General features: G+C 48.8%; 1 protein-coding gene across 1 annotated transcript in view; it reads right to left on the reverse strand.

Moving 5' to 3' along the window:
* Positions 1–9,554: 9,554 nt before the first annotated feature.
* Positions 9,555–15,987, reverse strand: part of KIF18B (kinesin family member 18B) — a 30,906-nt gene continuing 24,473 nt past the window's right edge. The window contains exons 13-16 of the mRNA XM_081166254.1: positions 13,896–14,457; positions 12,756–12,860; positions 11,552–11,643; positions 9,555–10,317 (exon numbers count right to left, since the gene is read on the reverse strand). Of these exons, the coding sequence (XP_081022380.1) occupies positions 10,280–10,317; positions 11,552–11,643; positions 12,756–12,860; positions 13,896–14,457 (797 nt within the window). The 3' untranslated portion in view covers positions 9,555–10,279. The remainder of the gene's footprint in view (positions 10,318–11,551; positions 11,644–12,755; positions 12,861–13,895; positions 14,458–15,987) is intronic.

Raw genomic sequence — 15,987 nt, forward strand, 5'->3', positions numbered from 1 at the left:
GACCAAAGCAAACCGTTTTGTAATGTTTAAGTGCAAATTACACATTGCACAGCCGCTCCACTGCAACAGCGGCTCTTTGCAACACCTCTACTCCTTTGCAAATCGTGATAAACTATGCTAAACCTGAGCTGCCAGGCAGAGAGATGCTGGATAAAAGAGAACTAACTTTACTAACAGGAAATACCAGGAAAAACCTGAAAATTACTGTTCAGCCCTAAGATCACGGCAACTAAAGAATAAACTCTAAAGCGGCAAGACTTAAACCATGGTCCAGAGACACCGATAAGTCCCTGGCAGGGCTGAAGAGCCAAATGCAGTGGTACCTCAGGTTAAGTACTTAATTCGTTCTGGAGGTCTGTTCTTAACCTGAAACTGTTCTTAACCTGAAGCACCACTTTAGCTAATGGGGCCTCCTGCTGCTGCCGTGCCGCCAGAGCATGATTTCTGTTCTCATCCTGAAGCAAAGTTCTTAACCCGAGGTAATATTTCTGGGTTAGCGGAGTCTGTAACCTGAAGCGTATGTAACCTGAAGCGTATGTAACCCGAGGTACCACTGTGCTTCCTTAAAGTTTCTCTCTCATGCAATTTCCCCACTCCCCATCAGAAAGCGGGAACTTGTGCTTTGTTTAAACTGAAAAGCTGCTGTCCGAATGGCTGAAGCAGAAATGTCAAAGAAAGCCTTCATGCACAATCTGCCTCCAAGTGAACACACACTGCAGCCACAGAGGACAAATTACGTAGCTGATTTAATAACATGGAAGAAACACCCGGTGCTGGGATTGCCCACAAAAAAGCAGCAAACCACAACAGTCCTTAGTATAACCACTGTTAAGAACCACCAAAATACTAAAATTGGAATGATACAGAGAAGATTAGCATGGCCCCTGCGCAAAGAGGACACGCAAATTCGTGAAGAGGTCCATATTTTTCAGAAAGCTAAGGAACCAAGAAGACAAAAACTTTAAGAAAGAACGGGAAACATTCACAATTTATTTAGGAGACCACTGTAAGCAGATAAAAACATTAGTATGATTTTAATAACACTTGTGATGTAACAAATACTATGGATAATATAGAATGTTATAAAATATAAAGGTAAAGGTAAAGGGAGCCCTGATCATTAGGTCCAGTCGTGACCAACTCGGGGGTTGCGGCGCTCATCTCGCTCTATAGGCTGAGGGAGCCAGTGTTTGTCCGCAGACAGCTTCCGGGTCATGTGGCCAGCATGACTAAGCCGCTTCTGGCGAACCAGAGCAGCGCACAGAAACACCGTTTACCTTCCCACCAGAGCGGTACCTATTTATCTACTTGCACTTTGACGTGCTTTCGATCTGCTAGGTTGGCAGGAGCAGGGACCAAGCAACGGGAGCTCACCCTGTCGCGGGGATTCGAACCACCGACCTTCAGATCGGCAAGTCCTAGGCTCTGTGGTTTAAGCCACAGCGCCACCGGACTATGAAATAATATGTAGTCGAAGATGCTGATATTTGGACCCACAGAGGGGATGGTGGGAAGTCAGGGAGATTCTGATAAATCTCAATAGAAGGTTATGTAGTTGGTATTGTTTTTTGTTTTGTTTTGTTTTTAAAGTCAGGCAGCGCCCGCGGGTCTTAAACCGTTGGAAGCGATTAGGGGATCTAAGCAAAGTTTTGGTCGATGTAACCTCTGGGCTGAGCTGGCTCGATGTAGTTGGTATTGTTGTAATTTTTTGTTTTGTAAAACCAAATAAAAATTATTTAAAAAACCACCGAAATAAATAAAATAGCACTTCCTAACAATTTCAGGCACAACTGGTTGGCACAATCCACTCGTTCCCCCAGCAGCAACCACCAGGGGTGAAGCGCTCCTAGGCTTGAAGAGAAGCTCTGTGTAACTCAGAAGCTCACTACCTTAATTTGGAGCATTAGTAAGCAAATGTAGCTGTCATCCTTGGATGCCAGAGGAAGCCCTTTGCCCAAACAACTGTTGGGAGCATGTAGCGCATCGTTAAACCGTGGGACTCACTTCCACAGGAGGCAGGGAGGATCACCAACTTGGATGGGTCTGTTACGGAAAAATCTGGGTGCGGGGCTACTCTGCCACCCAGCTCATCGGACTAGGTCCGCAGGTCCCTGCAGAAGAAAATGAGCTCAGCTGGACAGGAGCAAACTGCAGAAGATCCAAGTTTATTGCGCAACATGTTCAAGGCGAGATTGAACAGTGAGAAAGGGGTGACATGAACTTTTGAAATTTCCCTCCATGTCCCAGAATACAGTGCAAAATACATCCCAGTTACATCATGAATACATTAAGAAGAGGTTGGGTTACACAGATTACATCATGAATACATTAGGAAGAGGTTGGGTTACACCGGATTAACATATGGAGGAGGGGGGGAATATGCAGAGCTGGAGATATGCGCAGATAAGCACATCCTGAGAAGACAATGGTCCATGTATGCATAGTCTGTCACCTGGCATCGCCCGGAGGAAGGGCTTGGCAGAGCAATTTGACCAGATTAGGGTCTTGACATGTTGCTTGAGGGATTATGGAGGACAGGGGAGGTGTCATGGGGTCCTAGAGAAATTGAGCAAATTGGCACGTTGATTTGCTATGAATTTTATAGATTTCAGTCCCTTTTGACATTGACAATTGGAAATAAATGGATATATTGTAGCGAAGAAGGAGGTGAAGAAGACATGCCCCCCCCCTTCCGTATCAGGTCTAAAAGAGGATTGGACAGATTCGTAGAGGATAAAGCTGCCCATGGTTACTCACTGTGATGGCTGTGCTCTGTCTCCATGGTCTTCTGAATCCCAGGGGCTGGAAACTGGAGGAGCGGAGCATGCTCTTGTATAGGAGTCCTGCTTGAGCATTTCTCTCAGGCATCTGGCTGGCCGCTGTGAGAACACGAGGCTGGACTAGATGGGCCATTGGCTCTTCCTCTGCTCACATGTCTTGGCACATTCAGATGCAAGGTAAAAGGGGTAAAGGACCCCCGGATGGTTAAGTCCAGTCAAAGGCGACTATGGGGTTGTAATGCTCATCTTGCCTTCTGGCCGAGGGAGCCGGCGTTTGTCCACAGACAGCTTTCCGGGTCATGTGGCCAGCATGGCTAAACCACTTCTGGTGCAACCAGTGACGGAAACCAGAGCGCACGAAAATGCTGTTTACCTTCCCACCGCAGTGGTACTTATTTATCTACTTGCACTGGTGTGCTTTCGAACTGCTAGGTTGGCAGGAGCTGGGACAGAGCAACAGGAGCTCACCCCCTTGCAGGGATTCAAACTGCCGACCTTCTGATTGGCAAGCCCAAGCGGTTCAGTGGTTTAGACCACAGTGCCACCCGCGTCCCTATGTTCAGATGTACCTGCCATCCATTCCAGGGGACCGGCAGAGGCATAGCCTACAAGCCATGCAACCAAGCTACCAATTTACAATCTATCATCCTTCCACCCTGCCTTCCCTCCTAGCAGCTCAGAGCTGTGTATGGGTCAGTGTGCATGTATCAAACCCATGGGTGTAGCCAGGAGAGCAGCTCTCTCCCCCCCCAAATAAATAATTAAAAATATTTAACTAAAAGTAGAAATTGTAGAAAGATTTTGACAGATTTTTCTGAGCACTTGGGAGTCAAAAGAAAGCAATTTAAAACAACTGTTGTCGACATATTTCATTCCTGAATGGGGTAACTGTGCCCCTGAAGGACCAGGTGTGCAGCCTAGGAGTCATTTTGGACTCGCAGCTGTCCATGGAGGTGCAGGTCAATTCTGTGTCCAGGGTGGCTGTCTACCAGCTCCACCTGGTACGCAGGCTAAGACCTTACCTGCCTGCGAACTGTCTCACCAGAGAGGTGCATGCTCTGGTTATCTCCCGCTTGGACTACTGCAATGCGCTCTACGTGGGGCTACTTTTGAAGGTGACCCAGAAACTGCAATTAATCCAGAATGCGGCAGCTAGACTGGTGACTGGGAGTGGCCGCCGGAACCACATAACAACGGTCCTGAGAGATCTGAATTGGCTCCCAGTATATTTCCGAGCACAATTCAAAGTGTTGGTGCTGACCTTTAAAGCTCTAAACAGCCTCGGTCCAGTATATCTGAAGGAGCATCTCCACCGCCATCGTTCAGTCCGGACACTGACATCCAGCTCCGAGGGCCTTCTGGCGGTTCCCTCACTGCGAGAAGTGAGGTCGCAGGGAACCAGGCAGAGGGCCTTCTCGGTAGTGGCGCCCGCCCTGTGGAACGCCCTCCCATCAGATGTCAAGGAAATAAACAACTACCTGACTTTTTGAAGACATCTGAAGGCAGTCCTGTTTAGGGAAGCTTTAAATGTTTGGTGCTGTATTGTTTTTAGCACTCGATTGGGAGCTGCCCAGAGTGGCTGGGGAAACTGCGCCAGATGGGCGGGGTATAAATAATAAATTATTATTATTATTATTCCAAATCTGCTAGACACAGCCAGACAGAGGATGGTGTCCTGCCCCCCTCTAACATAAATCCTGGCTATGCCCATGGTCAAACCCCCATTTTATCCTCATAACAACCTTGTGAGGTGATAATATTAGGCAGAGAGATAACTAAGGGTCCGAGGTCTCCTGGGGAGGTTCATGGCTGAGCAACGGTTTAAAAACAGGTCTCCCCAATTTATACCATCTCAACCCTTTTATTGGGGGTGGGGGGAATCAATCAATTTCACTGACATGCCCAAAGATTAAGGCTTTCTGGGAAATGATATATAATGAACTGAAAAAGGTATTTAAGTATACCTTCCTGAAGAAACCAGAGGCCTTTCTCCTGGGCATTGTCGATCAATTGGTGCCAAAGAGGGACAGAACTTTCTTTATGTATGCTACTACAGCAGCAAGAATACTCATCGCTAAGTATTGGAAGACACAAGATCTACCCACTCTGGAAGAATGGCAGATGAAGGTGATTGACTACATGGAATTGGCTGAAATGACGGGCAGAATCCGAGACCAGGGAGAAGAGTCGGTGAAAGAAGACTGGAAGAAATTTAAAGACTATTTAAAAAAATATTGTAAAATTAATGAATGTTAGAAGGATGTTGGATAGAAACTAAGTGGTTTCCAGCTGTAATGCTTTAGGAGATACGAAAAAAAAGGTTTATAAATGGGTAAAAGCTTAATGGTAAGGATTTGCTGAACTAACAAACTGAATTGGAATACAGGGAGGGGAGGTGTGAGGAGGTCTGAGGAAATAAGTGTATGGAAGTTATGTTATTGAAAATTAATGTGTGTTTTTAATTGTTTTTTATTTTGTATGTTTATTTTTCATTTTTGTGCTATATTTTAAAAACTTTCAATAAATATCTTTTTTTTTAAAAAAAATCAATTTCACTGAGAGAACGAAGCACCGAACTCAACGAGACCTGAAAGTCCTGGCTCGCACCTGCGTTTCACTAATAAATCAGACTTCTCCAGAGCACAAACAGGTCTCCCTCCCCCTCTCTCTGCTCGACCACACAGAGCTGTGTGGTGTTTAATTGCATCCCTGCAACGCTTCCAGACTGCGAACAGGTAGGTGGAGGCTTGAACCGAGACAGGCGTCCCTCTCTTCTGCTTCACCAGGCTTGTTATCTCTGAGGTGATGGCTTTGCACTTGAGCGAGGCGAGGCCTGGCATGTGAAGAAGAAGAGCGGGAGCATATTAAGAACGAGGGCTGGGAAGGGGAAGAAGGTCTTTGGGGTGACCGGCAAGAATCTCAGCTAAATCTCCCTTGAATATTCTTTGCTCCACAGCACCTACGCAAGACGAGATCAAAGGTGGAAAATTATCGGGGGGAGGGGGGATAGAAATATGCCCGTCGCTTTAGCGAGCGGATACGAAATTGGACTTTCTGCTTCCCATCGCTTCCTAATGAGAGGCACCTACTCAAAGGGAGTTTGGGAGTTTTAATTATAATCTTTCTGCCTCTAAGAATGCCAAGCCGGGCCCCATCTGCGGCCACTTTTCTTGACAAGACAAGCTCTATTCTAAACTAGGTCAGGAAGCGTGGCAGGAGTGTGTGTGTTGGGAAGGGGGGTGGGTAACATCTCCCCAGAGGGTGAATGTTCAGATACAGATCTTTTAACCGCTCCTGGGGCTAGCCAAAGATGGACGATGGGCTGTCAGAAGAGTTTGCGTCAGGAACCCGGTGCAATTTGAACTGCTTGCTGCGCTCAGGACAATGTGCAGATTGGATCACGGGGCTCTCTCAGGCCCGACGTCCCCTTGCGTCGGATGGCTTGGCTTTCTGAAAATGCTTCTCCTCCAGCAAAAGCTTTTGAAGGCCGGTTTAAGGGATCACTTTCCCACAAGTAAATCACAAATTTGGGCGATTTGAGTGTACGAAGAGAGCTGCTGGGTCCAGGCAGCGGCCCACCAAGCCAACCACCCTGGTCTCACAGTAGCCAACCAGATACATTGGTACCTCGGGTTAAGTACTTAATTTGTTCTGGAGGTCCGTACTTAACATGAAACTGTTCTTAACCTGAAGCACCACTTTAGCTAATGGGGCCTCCCGCTGCTGCCGCGCCGCCGGAGCACGATTTCTGTTCTCATCCTGAAGCAAAGTTCTTAACCTGAAGCACTATTTCTGGGTCTGTAACCTGAAGCGTATGTAACCCGAGGTACAACTGTAGATGCTTGTGGGAAGCCTCTTGAGCAGGACCTTAGCATAGCCACCCTCTCCCCACCTGCAGTTCCCAGCTGCTGATATTCAGACACATACTGCCTCCGAAAATGGAGGTAAGCCACTCATAGCCTTATCACAGAACTGCAGACTTGGAAGGGACCTCAAGAGTCATCTAGTTCAACCCCTCGCAATGTAGGAATCTCAACTAGATCATCTGTGGCAGGTGGCCACCCAACCTCTGCTTAAAAATCTCCAAGGAAGGGTGGTACATGACTCCAGTCAAGCTTGCAAAAATTTACCACTTGTCTGATAATAAATGTTGGAAATGTAAAGAAACTGAAGGTACTTTCTTTCACCTTTGGTGGACGTGCCCAAAGATTAAGGCTTTCTGGGAAATGATATATAATGAAATGAAAAAGGTACTTAAATGTACTTTCCTTAAGAAACCAGAAGCCTTTCTCTTGAGCATTGTCGGCCAATTGGTGCCAAAGAAAGACAGAAATTTATTTATGTATGCTACAACAGCAGCAAGAATACTCATCACAAAGTATTGGAAGACACAAGATCTACCCACCTTGGAAGAATGGCAGATGAAGGTGATAGACTACATGGGACTGGCTGAAATGACTGGCAGAATCCGAGACCAGGGAAAAGAGACGGCGGAAGAAGATTGGAAGAAATTTAAGATCTATCTTAAAAGACATTGTAAAATTAATGAGTGTTAAAATGTTGCGGCTATAGAAAGTAAGTGGAATACAGCTGTAAAGATTAAGTTAAAAGAAAAGAAAGGATTACAATTAGATTAAATTAAGGGTGAGGATTTGCTGAACTAAATATTTGAAATTGGAATGCAGAAAGGGGAGGTATGAGGAGGTCGGTGAAGTAAGTTTTAAGAAAATAAGGATTTGAAATTGTACATGTTTTGTTTATGTGTGTATGTTTGTATTGTATGTGTTTTATATAATTTGTGAAAATTCAACAAATATTTTTTTAAAAAAATCTCCAAGGAAGGAGAGTCCACCATCTTCCGAGGGAGCCTGTTGTTCCACAGTCGACCAGCTCTTACTATCAGAAAGTTCTTCCTGATGTTTAGTAGGAATCTCCTTCCTTGTAACTTGAAAGCCGTTGGTTTGAGGGCCCGCCTCCGGAGAAAACAAGTTTGCTCCATCCTCCATGTGACAGCTCTTTAGATGTTTGAAGATGGCTATCATCTCCTCTCAGTCTCTTCTTTTCCAGGCTAAACATGCCAACTCCCTCAATCCCCCATAAGACTTCATTTCCAGACCCTTAATCATCTTGGCTGCCCTCCTCTGCACACGTTCCATCTTGTCAATTGCCTTCTTCAATGGGGATGCCTAGAACCAGACACAATATCCCAGGCGTGGTCTGACCAAAGCAGAATAGAGTGGCATTTGTCATCCAATAATACTACAGTGGTACCTCGGGACGTGGGTGGTGCTGTGGGTTAAACCACAGAGCCTAGGACTTGCCGATCAGAAGGTCGGCGGTTCGAATCCCCGCAACGGGGCGAGCTCCCGTTGCTCGGTCCCTGCTCCTGCCAACCTAGCAGTTCGAAAGCACATCAAAGTGCAAGTAGATAAATAGGTACTGCTCCAGTGGGAAGGTAAACGGCATTTCCGTGCGCTACTCTGGTTTGCCAGAAGCGGCTTAGTCATGCTGGCCACATGACCCGGAAGCTGTATGCCGGCTCCTTCGGCCAATAAAGCGAGATGAGTGCCGCCACCCCAGAGTCGGCCACGACTGGACCTAATGGTCAGGTGTCCCTTTACCTTTACCTCCGGTTGCAAATGGGATCCGTTTGAGGTCCGGCCACATCCCGAGGAATTCACAACTGGAGGAGTGCTTCTGCGCATACAGCGAAACCCGAAAAAATACTTCTGGGTTTGCCGTGTTCGCATCCCGAATTTTACATATCCAGAGGGATACATAAGCGGAGGTATGACTGTACTTCACAGTGCCCCAATCATCCCTTTGTTTCTCCACCCACTCCTCTCTTACCATTCACCAGGAAAGAGCCAGCAAGACACTGAGTTCACCAGCTCAAAAGGTCAGAGCTCACAGTCCTTCTCCTTTCCACTTCTGTATTTGGCAAAGCCCTAAAGTCACATCTCACTGAGCTTCCGAGCAATGCTGTCACAGTCCCTCGAGCTGTCCTGTTTCCCAGTGTGCTACAGTAACCCATCAAGAAATTAGGCTGCAGCCCTGAAGGAATATGCACCGAGGAAGCAGGCTTCGCAACTGTGGCTCTAGTGTGCTGTGACCACACACTTGATATTATAATCATCTATTTATATGATGCTTGATTGGTTTACGAGTACAGTCATACCTTGGTTGTCGAATGGAATCCGTTCCAGAAGTCTGTTTGACTTCCAAAAACGTTTGACAACCAACACATGGCTTCCGATTTGCTGCAGGAGCGTCCGGCACTCAATCGGAAGCTGTGGAGGATTTTCGGATTCCAAAGAACGTTTGCAAACCAGAACACTCACTTTGGGTTTGCAGTGTTCGGGAGTCAAAACGTTCGAGTTGCAAGCCGTTCGGGATCCAAGGTACGACTGTATAAAAACTGGTGACAAAAATATGAGTGCATAATACACATCCAAGCAGTTTCATCAAAGCATTATTTTCAGTTAATGTGTTTATTTTACCCACAATTGAAATGCAACAATAAAAGGAGCCCATAAAAACAGTACAACGAATAAAAGGGTAAAAACGGCAATTACAAGTAATTAGAGCAGGAGCTTCAAGTCAGGGAAAGGATTGTCTTAACAGGAGCGTCTTCACAAGCCGGCGATATGCCAATACTGATGGGGCCTATTCTTATTTCAGCAAGGAGAATGCTCTCCAACACTGGAGCAGCCAGTGAGAAATGTCCACTTCTGTGTTACTATATTTGTTGAGGTTAACTTTGTTTGCCCTTGTGATGAGGAGAAAATACCATTTGACTTGGTAGTTATTTTATTTGGTAATGCAAAATCATGGGTTTTCTATGTCGATACAGAGATGACACTTAGTCACAAAAGAAAAAGGGGGGGGGGGAAGAACCACCTTCCATAAGGGATTGGATGATGAGGATATGGGATGTGGTTTGTGCTTTAAAATTTACAAATATTGCTAGTGCGTGGGGGAACAGGAAAACAAACATTTCATTGACCAAACTTTATGATGTTTTGGAAGAATAAAGTGTAGGGTAATGGGCAAATGTATAATTCATTCATTCAGAATTTTGTGAATTTAAGGAATTGCAAACAAGTGAGAACTGACGAACCAGAATAGGACATAAGTAATATTTGATATGATGTTAAAAAATAAATTTATATTTCATTGTTCTACATCTGTCTCTCTCTCTCTCTCTATCATATATTTTATTAAAGCTTTTTATGGTAAGTTTTTTTTTTTAAAAAAACCCTAATCTATTAAAAAAAACAAAAGCAGGAATATCTGTATATCTATCTTTTCCTGCTTTTGTTTTTGTTTTTAATATATATATATTATGTTAAATATACAGGATAATATCCCGAATAATATACTGTCAGCAGATGCTGAGGGACCAAATAGTGGGCAATGAGGATTTTCAGGAAGGCATCTTTATAGAATACGACACAGCTGAAGATGGGGTACAGTCCTTCAGGAGCCACGGAATCTTCCTAGCGCCATTTCCATGCAGGATTGCCAGAGGGTTGTCCTGTAGGGAGAGCCCAGATTAGGAGGGGAGTTGCTGGGTAAATCCACAAGCGACTGGTGCCCAATGGGACTGGGAGCCGGAAGGCAGGGAGACCAACCATAGGTGGAGCCACAGCCAATGACAGTCAGAGCCACCTCTTGACTGGTTGTATGTAAATAAGAAGGCAGGCAGGTGGGAGCTAACTAAGGTGGGGAAGGCAGGGTCTCATTCGTCCTATTAGACTGACAGTAGCTAGCGAGCAGGAACCCACCTCGAGCGAGTTGGCAAAAATAGACCTGCACAGGCATTTCAGGCCTAATGAGCCCAGCAGCTCATCTTTGGAGGTCTTGCCCCCATGAAGCACCTCTCTATAGCTGCCTAAGTCCCCTTCTCTCCAAGGTTTTCCCCTAAGCAATCGGAGACTACGCCTGCATGGAGCTAACTTTCCCTCCGCTCTCTTCATGCCTTTTCTGGTTCTGGGAGACAAAGGGAGATGGAAGCTTGTCACAGCAGGGGGTGGGGAGACACCTGTGACTCTTCAGCAGCCTACCATATTTTTCGCTCCGTAAGACGTACTGTTTTCCTCTTAAAATCTAAGGGGAAATGTCTGTGCGTCTTATGGAGCGAATGTGTGGTCCCTGGGGCTGGGGGGGGGGACCCGGGCTTCCCCCGCCAGCCCCACAAGCTCGGGGAGCAGCAGGAAGGCTGCGCGCAGCCTTTCCGCTGCTCCCCGACCTGTTCTTTGGGTCAAGCAGCTCTGGGGTAGCCCGGGAAGCCTCCGCAGGGGAGCCTTCATCCCGCTGCCCTGGGGAGGCTTCGCGCAACTATCTCTGGCTTTTGCAGGAAGTGGCGGAAAGGACAGAGCGAGGCTCTCTCACTTCCCCCATCTCCCGCAAAAGCCCCCAAGAGCCACATATTTTTTTTCTTTAACCCCCCCCCAAAAAAGTAGGTGCGCCTTATGGTCAGGTGCGCTTTATGGAGCGAAAAATACAGTACATCATTACCGCTTCTTGGCCTTCTTCCTCTCCAGCCTCTGCTTCTGGACTGCTCTCTGTCAGACTCCTCCTGCTCACTAAACCCTCTTACCTCTTCAGCTTCCAGCATCTCCCCACCTCCCAATCTTCTCCTGCCTGCTCTTCCCCTCAAGCATTCCCCAGCCTTGTTCTCTTCACAACCAGAGCTCTGTGGGCCTAACTGTTTGGGAGAATATGGGCAGACACACTACTTGCACTACTATTAGCTGGACCCAGTTTACCTGGTGCGCTCGTGACCCGCGAAGACTTGAGTGACGTGCCCTGGAGCCTGGCAATGCGGCTGCGTGGCGCACCCAGCGAGTAGGAGGCGGGGCTAAAAAGAGGGAGAGAGATTGGGTTGCAAGGCTTCTCCAGCAGCCTTGCAGAAAGGCCAGCAACATTCAGCTCCTCTCCAATCCCCCCCCCCCGTTCTTGCTCCTCATTAAAAGCCCTCTAATAATAATAATAAATTTTACTTATACCCCGCCCTCCCTGGCCAGAGCCGGGCTCAGGGCGGCTAACACCAGTAAAATTACAATAAAAACATAACCGGGGGGGGGGGGAGAGAATTTAAAATACAGGTTAAAATGCAATTTAAAATGTTTAAAATGCAGCCTCATTTAAAAGTAGCATATGGGTAAAAACCATAAGGGAGGGAAAACACAAGGGTCAGACTGAGTCCAAACCAAAGGCCAGGCAGAACAGGCTCTGTCTTGCAGGCCCTGAGGAAAGATGTCAAGTCCCACAGGGCCCTAGTCTTTTGAGACAGAGCGTTCCACCAAGTCGGGGCCAGTACTGAGAAGACCCTGGCCCTAGTTGAGACCAATCTAACCACCTTGCGGCTTGGGAACTCCAAAGTGTTGTCATTTTGGACCTTAAGGTCCTCCGCGGGGCATACTAGGAGAGGCGGTCCCGTAGGTACGAGGGTCCTAGGCCGCATAGGGCTTTAAAGGTCAAAACCAACACCTTAAACCTGACCCTGTACTCCAGTGCAGTTGGTAAAGCACTGGATGGATGTGACCCCGGGGCAAGGACCCTCGCCGTGGCATTCTGCACCCGCTGGAGTTTCTGGGTCAGCTTCAAGGGCAGCCCCGCGTAGAGCGAGTTACAATAATCAAGCCTGGAGGTGACCGTCACATGGATCACTGTCGCCAGATCAGGGCGAGAAAAGTAAGGGACCAACTGCTTAGAATTAGTGCCTAAGCTTTTTCCTCCTCCCTCCCACCCCCCTTTTCCTTTTGTGTCATGCCTTTTTGGCTGGGAGCCTGAGGGCAGGGATTATCTTCTCACCGATATTTTTAAGTAGGTTTGGCAGCCTTGAAGGCAGGGATCCTCAACCTGGCACCGCCGTGGTAAAATCAATATTGTTTTGATGACCTCAATCAGGGCCAGGAGGACATAGCTGTGTTCCCAGGACAAGCCTATTGAAAAGGAGAGTGAGCTTACTTAGTGGTGTGCCTCCTCTTCTGCGTTGAGGCTTTGCAGGCCAAGGAGGACGATCGCGGAATGGAGGAGCCCTTCATGGTGAACACTGGCATGGACGCCCTGGAACTGAAAGGATTGCAGGAGTTAAATGCAAGAAGCACAGCCTCCAGGAGGGTTTGGCTGCCCACCCCCTCCTCACCCCAAGGAAACTGGCCACCTCTAATTCGCCAAGAGATACGGGACAAAGGCAGGGATTGGCTGCCAAAAAAAGGTCCACACCTCTTAAAGTGGCCTTGCACTTAAATATTTGCCTGGTGGCCGCAGGCGACAAAGAACTGAATGGAGGCGAATGAGCAGACTGGCAGAGGAACTGGGAAGGGGAGCGCTCTGGCCCTCCTCTGCACCTAATGTACAAACCCAACCGGGTGGCAAAAATGCTTGCAGGCTAGTAACTATTTGCAAGGCTGTCTTAAAGACCAGGAACTTTCAGGCAATGCAGACAGGTCTCAACTGTTTTCACTTTTTGGAGACTTTGCTGGGAAATGGGAAACATCCTGTGCTGCTTTTAACAGCTGGGCTCCTGCCTTCCTCCCCAATTCCCCCAACTTAAAATGATTGTAGAAGCAACTCTCTTGTGACGAAGAGTAGCAGGATCATCTCCTCTGGAGGTGATGGTACCAATTAGGCCACGGAGAGCCTTAACCGCCACAGCAAGAGTGACAAGTAGATTCCTGATAGGGCCCAGAAGGTAAGGACAGCAACTTTTGGCTGTATAAAAGCCACTTCCAAGACGTTTGGGTTATCAAAAGGCCACACAGGCCTGTTTTTTTCCTTTCTGAACTACAAGCAGCCCATTTCCACCCAACCTGGTCGTTAGAAGAGCCTGGTAACATCAGGAATTTGTTGTCTGAGTGTAATCCTTTTCCTCCACCCTCCCCATTGCTTTTTCCTTTTGTGCCACGGCTTTTTGACTTAGATTGTAAGAGTGGAGGCAGGAACTGTGTTTTGTGGGATTCTTCCCTGCTGCTTGGCAGAGACTGCCCCCTACGCTTTCAACTGGGAACCGCAAGTATTGGCACAGTTTGTGTCTGAGGCCGCCTGGGCCAAACCTCTGCAAAGGGAAGGAAATGCCAGAGGGCCTTGCAGCTCACAGGCACCCACCTGGGTATGAAAGGTGCCCCCTGGTGGTTAGAGAGGTGTTGGATGCTCTCCCAGGCAGGGCATTCAGGAGCGCTGGGTTTCACGTCAGGAGGGCAGGGAACCTCGCAGAGGTCAAAGGTGGTGTTCAGGCCCCTCGGTGGAGCTGGTGTGGAGCAATTCTGGGCGGCTGAGGTGCCCAGAGGCCTACGGGTCTTCGTAACTGTCAAAGGGCAGCACGGCAGCGGGCGGAGACTGTACGGACTAGAAGACCTGGCTTTATCCACGACAGGAGTGCTGGTGCAGTCAGCCTGAGGGAAAGCAGCCCATTCCTTCAGGGAGCCCACTTGCTGTGGGGAGAGGGGATTCTTCCGCCGACGCTTGGCCCGCCCCTTGGGGGTGGAAGGGGAACTCCTTTCGGACAGCGGTGGGCTCTCTGCTGACTTCCTTCGCTTCTTTGTTGGGAGGTGGGGGGTCTTGAAAGTTGCGCCTGGCATTGGGCCCCTCTCTGGTGAAGCGGGCAAGACCCCAGGACCGCCCGTTGGATCGACACACTCGGCTGCAGGAAGGGAAGGCGGGAGGGCAGCTGTGACAGAGAGGCAGAGAGCAATGAAAACTGGCAGCCTAAGAGAGACGAACACCCAAGGGCATGGACCCGGGAGAGTGGACAAATCAGCCAATGGGGGAACCCTTCACTCAGCCAACCCCCCAGTCAGCCAATGGGGGAACCCTTCACTCAGCCACCCCCCAGTCAGCCAATGGGGGAACCCTTCACTCAGCCAACCCCCCAGTCAGCCAATGGGGGAACCCTGCACTCAGCCAACCCCCCAGTCAGCCAATGGGGGAACCCTGCACTCAGCCAATGGGAGAACCCTTCACTCAGCCAACCCCCCAGTCAGCTAATGGGAGAAACCTTCACTCAGCTAACCCCTCAGTCAGCTAATGGGAGAACCCTTCACTCAGCTAACCCCTCAGTCAGCCAATGGGGGAACCCTTCACTCAGCCAACCCCTCAGTCAGCCAATGGGGGAACCCTTCACTCAGCTAACCCCTCAGTCAGCCAATGGGGGAACCCTTCATTCAGCCAACCCCCTAGTCAGCCAATGGGGGAACCCTTCACTCAGCTAACCCCTCAGTCAGCCAGTGGGGGAACCCTTCACTCAGCTAACCCCTCAGTCAGCCAATGGGGGAACCCTTCACTCAGCTAACCCCTCAGTCAGCCAATGGGGGAACCCTTCACTCAGCCAACCCCCCAGTCAGCCAATGGGGGAACCCTTCACTCAGCTAACCCCTCAGTCAGCCAATGGGGGAACCCTTCACTCAGCCAACCCCCCAGTCAGCCAATGGGGGAACCCTGCACTCAGCCAACCCCCCAGTCAGCCAATGGGGGAACCCTGCACTCAGCCAATGGGAGAACCCTTCACTCAGCCAACCCCCCTGTCAGCTAATGGGAGAACCCTTCACTCAGCTAACCCCTCAGTCAGCCAATGGGGGAACCCTTCACTCAGCTAACCCCTCAGTCAGCCAATGGGGGAACCCTTCATTCAGCCAACCCCCCAGTCAGCCAACGGGGGAACCCTTCACTCAGCTAACCCCCCAGTCAGCCAATGGGGGAACCCTTCACTCAGCCAACCCCCCGTCAGCCAATGGGGGAACCCTACACTCAGCCAATAGGGGAACCCTTCACTCAGCCAACCCCCCAGTCAGCTAATGGGAGAACCCTTCACTCAGCTAACCCCTCAGTCAGCCAATGGGGGAACCCTACACTCAGCCAACCACCCAGTCAGCCAATGGGGGAACCCTTCACTCAGCCAACCCCCCAGTCAGCCATTGGGGGAACCCTTCACTCAGCTAACCCCCCAGTCAGCCAATGGGGGAACCCTTCATTCAGCCAACCCCCTAGTCAGCCAATGGGGAAACCCTTCACTCAGTTAACCACTCAGTCAGCCACTTTGCACTCAGCCAATCCCATTCACTGCTAATTCTGATCCGACTGCATTGGCTACCAATTAGTTTCTGGGTCCAATTGAAAGTGCTGGTTTTGACCCACAAAACCTTAAAACGGTTCAGGACCGCAACACCTCAAGGACCCCCTCTTTCCATATGAACCTACCCAG

The sequence above is a fragment of the Podarcis bocagei genome, assembly GCF_964188305.1.
Source record: "Podarcis bocagei genome assembly, chromosome: 13".
In the NCBI taxonomy this organism is placed as follows: Eukaryota; Metazoa; Chordata; class Lepidosauria; order Squamata; family Lacertidae; genus Podarcis; species Podarcis bocagei.